Raw genomic sequence first — 9,177 nt, 5'->3', positions numbered from 1 at the left:
AGCTTTGGTGTAGAGGGGAAAAGGAGCAGACTAAGTACAGAGTGAAAGGTCAAGTTTAGTATTGACACTTCAAGTGGTTAAATATCTGAAAACACAAAATTACATGAATCCAAAATACACTGATGATTGCGCTGTCAAACAAAACTATCTGTTGTGGGGGTCCCTGCTTCTTCTCTCTCTCAACTAAGGGGTCCTTGGCTTGAAAACGTTGAAGACCCCTGGTTTAGGGTAAGGATCTGGGGAGGGCCTTCACATTCTGATCTGAATGCTTAATTGTCTAACTTCAGTGTGAGAGTGGCTCACTCTAGTGTTTCTTCAGAGAATAGCAACACAGTCGCCATCACTGAAGTGCTCTAACATACACATGTCCACAAGATAAGTCCATTGAGTACAAATGGTGAGACCTTCAAAGAGATTTATTCATTCAAATAACACAGCATAATCTCATCTGAATTTGAGTGCATACAGACCATGTTCTTATTAAATTATACTGTAAACCGTAGACTGTGACCAGAGGGTAAATTAATCAACAAAAAGCAGATATTTATACAGGCATTGACTTTAATTAAATTTAAAGAGAGTTAAAATGATGATAAAAAAAATCTGATTTGGAAACATAAATGTCCAAGCACAGTAAATTGGGAATGCTCCCCAATGCGTAAAAATACAAACATCACAACTTATTATGTACAACACAAATATAAAAGAAAACAAAAACACAGACATGTTTTTACTTAGATGAAAATGCATATATTTACATAAATCAATGAAAACAAAAACATTTAATAGTTTTAGTGAATTAACAATATAAAGCTGTTTTGTTGACAAAGAGCAGAACACTGTTTCATATGTACACTGCAGGCGGAGTAAAGTTATTCTTTATAGTGATATAACATTTTTAAAAATCACCATAGAAATTCACCAGCTCTTTTTTAAGATAATTATATCACCTATTTGTTAAATCCAAATGTCCCCCTGTTCAATTTACAAACAAGGACAGTTCAGGACATCGATTAAGTCTTTCTTGAGCACAAGAAATATTGGAAGAAGATACATTATTTCCTTAAAATGTAAGCAGTATTGAAGTAGACTTCATTTGCAGTGTGTCTGGAAAAACACACTGCAAATTGCAGACTACTGTCGTTCTGGATTCTGAGTTATTTTTAATTCATAAAACCTCTCTGCACACAGTTCTACTTTGTTCACAGTCACACACAAGATTTTTCACCAGCCGGTACGATGTTATTGACAAAGGCAGACAGCACACAGAAACACAGGTAAACATTGGCAAACATCTCTGACAAAGATTGTTTCTTGGTCAAAACTGGAATCAACGTGATAAATTACATCATTTCAAAAGTGCCTTCCATCCGGATAACTTGCCATCTTTGATACATACAATTACAGATATGTCAAACCAGTGAAATAGACAGATATACAGTAGCTATACAGTGAGAGAAATATATATGCATATTTAAATTAATTTATTTTTGGCATGTTTCCAAATATAAGTAACAACAGAAATTTGACATTGTGTTTCTTTGTAAGGATCAAAAGTGTGTGCTAACACTTCTCTAGGGCTGAGTCCCTATAAAGAGAATAACCTTGACATGTGGGGAACATGTAAACTCTCTCTGTCAGTCAGTCAGTCAGTCAGTCAGTCAGTCAGTCAGTCAGTCACTCACTCACTCACTCACTTTCTCTCTCTTGTTCGCCCCATCTCTATCTCCTTGTCTCACTCTCTCTTGATATTAATAACAGCATGAACTATTATTATATGCTGATGCAGGGACTCCAAAAGAACAGCATGATACATCTTTAACAGTTACATCTGTAAACCTATTAAGTTAAGAAAAAACGAACTCTTTGTGTGTGTGTGTGTGTGTGTGTGTGTGTGTGTGTGTGTGTGTGTGTGTGTGTGTGTGCGCGTGCGCGTGTGCGTGTGCGTGTGCGTGTGTGTGTGTGTGTGTGTGTGTGTGTGTGTGTGTGTGTGTGAATTCACGTGTCTCTGCTACTATATGTTGTGTATTCCTATCTCAGAAGTGATCACCAACAGAAGTGACACCAGTACCTCCAACGCTTTAGGAGCACTCAGCATGACCCAGTATGTTCCTCCTCTAGCTCAGGTTGACATGCGGAACACAGCAGAGAAACCCTAAAGCATCTGAAGTCAATGATGCTTTTTGACCCAGATCTCTTGGCATCACAGTACAGAGAATGGACACAAAAGACGCCTCCTCCTGAGTCCTGAACCAGAAACAGATGTATTTTGCGTTGCTTGTGATTATGGCTACCTTGACCATTCAGGCAGTCAGAGAGCTCATCTTTTCCTCCAAAAGCTCTCTCGTTGTAGGCCAGCCTCCGTCTTTTATCTGCAATAACCCAATGATGGCTAACAGAAACACCACAGCCACCTTCTGTTCATCCATCCACCCATGCATCCACCCACCCATCCATGCATCCATCCATCCACCCAGCCATGCATCCATCCATTAATCCTCTCTTCCTGTATGTATCCACCCATCCATCATCCATCCATCCATCCATCCCTCTATCAATCCTGTGTTCCTTCATGTATCCATCATCCATCCACCCTTCCTTACCCTCCTACAAATTAAGTATTTAATGTTTATGTTCGCTAAACCTGGAATCCAAAGTCTTACCTCAGCACTTCTCTCTCTCTTTCTTCTCCTTTCTAATCTCTCTTAGCTCTGCCTTTTCTCTTCCTCCTTCCTGTGTTCTCCTGGGTCTTCTCTTCTGCCTTGCCCCCCACTGCGGCGGCCCCATTGGCGGCCTTGCTGAGCCCGTTGAGGCCCCCGTTGGAGAGGGCTTTGCCTGACTTGGAGGAGGCGGAGGCGTCGCGGCGAGGCAGCTGGCGGCGGTAGGTCTGGTAGTAGAAGTTGCCGAAGAGTATGATGAAGGTTACAGCATAGCAGATGAGGGAGTAGTGCATCCAGTGGGGGAAGTCACAGTTGACGTACAGAGACAGGGCCGTATGTCCAATGGTGACGTGGAACTGGATCTGAGGCACGGAGGGGGAGAAATTACTATGTAAATCCAAATTGGATAATAATATTCATAATAATCTTTATTTGTCAGATACATTTCTATCAAGGTGGACCGAACCAAACCGAGCCAAACTGAGCCAAATTAACTGAATCAAATAGGATTTTGCACTGTAGACTGGTGACATTGACTGATATGGCACAGGGCTAGATTGTAAAATACCGTAGTAGTAATACATTATTAGTATCAATAAAATTATATAAAACATATCGCTTAGCAAAATACAAGCACATGATTCCAAATGAAGCCGGTTGATTTGACATATTACACATTCTATGTAAAGCTAAAACTGTGGGAGGAGACATCTTCTTCTTTCGTAGAACACCTTATAGTCTACTATATCCATCCTATCCTATCCTATCCTATACTGTATATTACAATTGGCTTAAGGGAGGACCGGCGGACCACGTTGCCACACTCATGTCATGGAGTTCCAAATGCCAACCTCTGCATCAGGCACAAACAAATCAGTTAGCTCCATTGGGCACAAAAGGGGGAAGCCGATATATGGGCATATTCTGATGACATCAGGGTTCTCCATATATGGGCATAAAAGGGACAAGGAGCGACATATACAGAGATCTCCATACTGTATATGGGCATATCAGCCGGATTGGCGCAGATTGATGGCGCGTATAGCAGCACGAACTCTAGATCACATCAACCTCTAGTCTAGTAATATTAACATAATTTTTGAGCCGTGCTAACCTCTCCTACGTCTGGCTTTTTGAGCAGTGCGAAACTGATATCACACAAGACTAAAGGTGGTTGCACACTGCTGCGTTTTTCGTTGCGAAATGCGTTTTTCAGGGCAAGGAGAGAGAGAGAGATAGAGAGAGCAAGGGACCGAGTGGTGCGAGAAACAGGCAGCAGTGTGCAAACGTGACTGACATAACGTGAGGTTGATTTTTTTATTCACGCTCTCCGAAATTCACTCCGATATTCGGCCCGAAAAACGCAGCAGTGTGCAACCAGCTTAACATCATAGAAAGTATGCAGACCGACATCACCACAGCTGATGTCACGGACAGAACGGCCCATACAAGGAGATATGTTTTTATTGAAGGATTGTCACAACTTACAAAATAAGATAAACTAGATGAACCTCTATTGACATAAATAGCTGCAATTTATACTATACTGGGATTTGCCTTTGAAGAAACCACAATAACTAGACAACTTTGAAATATTGCAGTGCGGGGTTGCCCCAACTAAAGTCATGGGACCCGAGGAATCCACAGAGAATATTTGTATTTCTAGGGCTGAAGAAATGACATACAATGAATGAACCCACATGCATAAAATGTATAAATTGCATTGATAGAATCAACTTTATGTTAAACTTAGGGCAGCTTATGTCTTACCATCTGAATAATGGTCAGGTACTTTTTCCACCACAGGTATTTCTGGATCTTAGGTCCACAGGAGGCCAGGCCATAATACAGATACATCAACACATGAATGGCAGCATTCATATGTGCACCAAAGAACGCTAGAGGGAAGCAAAACAATAGCTCTGTCATTCTAATGTTCCACCTGTTCTTCTTCTAACTTTGTTGAATCTATTCCATACGGCACTAAAATGAGATGACCGTATCACACTCTCATCCTATTAGAGAATACGGCAGACATTTTAAAGGGTGACTTTGTTGATTGTAAACCTGAATCCTATCCTCCTATTGTGAGGAGGACGTGAAAATCTTCCCAGTGCATTCTGGGTGAGAGCTCGTCATTATCTAGTTGCTTTAAAAAAGTAAATGGCAAAAACAAACAATAATGTATGTAGCACTTTAGTTTTTCTTCCTGCTAAAGCATTCTTTAGCAAAGTTTAGCAGGGCATTTTTACTTTTGAGTTAATTTTATTTTTAAAAAGTAGGCCTAATATAGGATGGCTTAGCATAAGTACTGTAAATGTAAATCAACTGGTACTCACACTGTCCACCAGCAACCCACTTGATCCCGATCCACCAGAGGGTGAACATGGTGCAGTGGTGGTAAACGTGGAGGAAGCTAACCTGGTTGAATTTCTTCCTCAGGATGAAAAACACTGTGTCCAGGTATTCTATTCCCTTGGAGATAAAATACCACCACAGTGCCCCTGCTACCTACCTCAGGGACAACATGGGTGAGAGAGAGAGAGAGAGAGAGAGAGAGAGAGAGAGAGAGAGAGAGAGAGAGAGAGAGAGAGAGAGAGAGAGAGAGAGAATTTTAGTCCCATGCTCATTATCAATCCAATCCACTTGGATCCACTAACCCTAACCCTATTATAGAGCACATTTACATCATTGAACCTTTTCTGTTTCACACAACAGCAACGATATATAGCAACAACTAAAATTGCACAGAGGCATTCCCAGCTTGAAAGGTACACAACGTATAGCTGTAGGGTTGCTACTCACTGCGGTGGGTGACGTAATGTTGTAATTAGCTAGCTTTGGAGTAGGCCTATGGACCATAACAGGTCTAAATGGGTTAAATACATACTGTATCTCTGTGAGTGTGTGCATACAGTATGTGTGTCTGTTTGAGGATGGGCATATGTACATTTTCCTGCCATCTCGGTTCCAATAGTGTAACTCACCCTGACTTCATTGGGGTCATCTGAATAATCCACCGGTTGGCAAATGTAACTGTAGCTTGCTGCCCGTGCTGCCATGAAGAGCTGGAAACAGAACATACAGTGAGCAGTGGTGGACAGTAATGTACACACTCAAGTACATTTACTTGAGTATTGTTTCTTAGGTACTTTTGTGGAGCAGCCTATCTGTACTTTACTTGTGTAATTTTAATTTTTGGATACTTTAACAACTTTTCTATGACGGCCGGGCTACACCAAACTTTTTCACGTGCGTCAGTGCGTACGCAGGGTGTGCGCGCGTATGCGTGTTTTGGAAAGATCAAATATATATGTCACAGTTAGTTTGAGATTCCGTTAGATTGAGACCAGGAGCGCTCGTTGTGCAGCGCGAGGCGGAGCAAGCGATCGCTTTGATGTGCCCACAATGGAGCGTTGGCAGGATAGCGCCTCACCCCACGGAGGTTAGGTTTAGGGTTAGGGTTAGGCATAATTTTACTGAGGTTAAGGTTAGGGTTAGGGTTAGAGTTAGGCATAGTAAGCTAAGGGCTAAACACAGCTGAGCTAGGCTAGTAGATAAACAAAGAGGGGACACAGATGAGTGATATTTCAAATATAGTGACAATATATTTGAAAATGTCAGGGAAATCTGGTCAGGCTATTGCTTTACCTTCCATCTCGGACTCATCTTTACCCTTATCATATTGAAAGAGAGGGATTGCTCAGGGTAGTTGACAGAGTACAGCATCTGGCAATGGGCCTGGTGTACAAGATACACTACAGACTACACCACTAAGATACCCATGTATATACTTCCAAAACATCAATGAGGTCCACAATTACAACACCAGAGGCAGCTCCGCAAACAACGTCCAACCCAGTTTTGGCTCAAACAAAGGGTTGAATTATTTCTCCTGCTATGCTGCAAAAATGAGGAAAGCCCTACCGACAGAGTGTAAATCCCTACTCTCCTTTAAAACCGCTCTGAAAAATCACTTACAGGTGGCTGCAACTCGAAAAACTAGTAAAAAGACAAAACCAAAGCCTACCCATACAACACCCCTGACCTGTTCACTAAATAGTTTGTTGACCTTGTATCTGAACTGTACTGTCCTGTGCTGTGCTTTTCCTATGCGAACTTCTCTTTTTTGGGGGGAAATTTCAATACAGCAATTGAAATGTATTTGGTAACTCAAGTACTGTACAAAGTCGACAGAGGAACTTTTGCTTATAGTTGAGTAATATTTGACCAGGAGTATCTATACTTTGACACAGGTCCTGGGGTTGAGTACTTTGCGAGACAGAGATAGAGAGGCAGAGATAGAGACAAACAAAAAGAGAGAGAGAGACAGAAATGGAGGGAGATGAAGTCCGGGCAGAAGAGAGGATGATATACTATAATGAGGTTAAACAAGTCCCAGGGGGGGACTGGGAGTGTAATATGTTCATCTAAATGGGTAGTTGATTTTATGACACCATTTCACAGCAGGAAAAGTATTTCACACAGTGAGCTCAATTTATTGAAAACTGTCAGGGGCATGCAGTGGGTGGAGTGGGGAGTGGTCTAATGTGAACTTCTGACGTGCACAGGGAGGTCATCTTTCTTGATAATGATAGTGCCTGCTTTGATAACAACAGCTCTTACATAAGAGAAAGCAATTTACCTGCTTACTTCTTAAACTGCCACCTGCCTGTGACTAGTGGGACATGACCTTAAAGGAGTAGTTCACCCCCAAAAATGACTTATTTTCTATTGATTACCTCTATGCCATGGAGACTTGAGTTCAATACATTTTATTTTTTATGACAATAATTTGTTTACAATATATTTACCCCCATTGATTCCGAATGGGAAAATGCATTTGGGTCCCCATCCGGAATCAATTGGGGCAAATTTACTATAATCACATTTTTGTCGTGGGAATGCGAAAATACAAAAAATATTGAACTCAAGTCTCCATGGCATGGGTAATCAAAAGGAAAAAAGTCATTTTGGGGGTGAACTACTCCTTTAAACTGACTCAATTGTAACAGGAACCTACTGTTACCTCTTTGCAGATGAAGAAGTTGAGGAACACCATGCTGAAGTTGTAGACAATTAGGGTCTTGCGGAGCTGGAAGGGCTCTCTGTTCTTCATGTATTTGGGTCCCAGCCAGAGGAACAGCAGGTAGGATGTACTGATGGCCAGTGTGGGCAGGGGATTGCCCATCAGGGCCCATTTCTCCACTCGCTTGTCTGCAGGACAAATGTTTGATTATTGTTAGATAGCAATCCTCAGAATATGACTTTGCTGACACAGTGTAGGTCTGTGTTGTGTTGTGTATCTGAGTGTTGTGAGCTGATTGTGAAAGGAAACAATGAGAACAGTGTGCAAATGTGATTCAGTCCGCTGTGCACAAATCTACAATGAGGAATAAGAAATCCGCTTGACAATTTCTTATTTTTTTCCCCCCAATTTCACAGCCAAAACTACAGATGTTTCAGTTTTAAACAAGCTACAGAAACACCAACACCTGGGTAGACTGTTTATAGGAATGTGTAGCCATTGTTCACACTGGTGAAAGCCTGGGCTGAAACATTTGCCTTTTCTCCTCTTTCTCAGTGTGCTAAATCTGGAATATGGAATGAAAAATAAATCATCAAACAACTTCTAAGTGCAGACATCCTACTTTTTATGAACAGATTTTCTTTTTACCTTTAGACACACCCTCAGAATGGACATTCTTACAAGTTGAATTGTTTTAACAAATCCTCCCAAAAGTAATTCAGTATCCTACACAGCCTACACATTCTAGCATATTTTCTATCATATTGCTCTCTCTCTCTCTCTTCTCTCTCTCTCTCTCTCTCTCTCTCTCTCTCTCTCTCTCTCTCTCTCTCTCTCACGTGCACACACACACACACACACACACACACACACACACACACACACACACACACACACACACACACACACACACACATGCATGCTAGATTATTACCTGCGATAGTTAGACTCCATTTGTAGAACTCTATTGTGTCATTTATTAGATGTGTGACGATCTCCATAGTTGTGGCCAATGTCCTGAATGTAGGCAAAGAAAATGTCCAAGGACTGGATATATTATTAAAACGTTTTGCCACTAAATATTGCACACTGCAGTCTATAACAAAAATACAAAAGGAAGTTGATATTTCTGAGAGATAGGCCTAACTCATTCTATTAATTATTCAGCCTATTGTATGAATATATGTTGGGAATTCTGATTACCCCTGAACAACAGGATTAATGTAGGCCTATGATGCCTACATGCAAGCAGAAGGCATGTGTGTAGGCTAATTGTTATAGGGAGGAGGCTTAGTCCTATATGGACCATGATGGATCTGCTAGAGGCCTACCATACATTAGGCAGAAGAGTCCGTGTGTCAGCAGGTTCACAGCCGGAGCAGGACCACCAATATGCATACAAGCAATTCATATTATGCACACTGTAGGTTATAGGCCATACTTTACAATAAAATAGGTCATTGTCTATAGTGGGCCAGACCCAACGGC

General features: G+C 41.3%; 1 protein-coding gene across 1 annotated transcript; it reads right to left on the bottom strand.

Annotated features, from left to right (window-relative positions):
- Positions 1-2,695: 2,695 nt before the first annotated feature.
- Positions 2,696-8,690, bottom strand: elovl4a (ELOVL fatty acid elongase 4a; the record flags this gene model as incomplete). The annotated part of the gene is made up of 6 exons (XM_080745626.1): positions 2,696-3,022; positions 4,431-4,558; positions 5,000-5,171; positions 5,648-5,728; positions 7,690-7,877; positions 8,624-8,690. The coding sequence occupies 6 exons, from the start codon at positions 8,688-8,690 to the stop codon at positions 2,696-2,698; spliced, it is 963 nt and encodes a 320-aa protein (XP_080601752.1).
- Between the last annotated feature and the right edge of the window lie 487 nt (positions 8,691-9,177).

Source organism: Nannobrachium achirus (genome assembly GCF_963921795.1).
Source record: "Nannobrachium achirus genome assembly, chromosome: 2".
In the NCBI taxonomy this organism is placed as follows: domain Eukaryota; kingdom Metazoa; phylum Chordata; class Actinopteri; order Myctophiformes; family Myctophidae; genus Nannobrachium; species Nannobrachium achirus.
The sequence above is the reverse complement of the archived record's forward strand: the minus strand, read 5'-3'. Positions and strand labels throughout refer to the sequence as shown.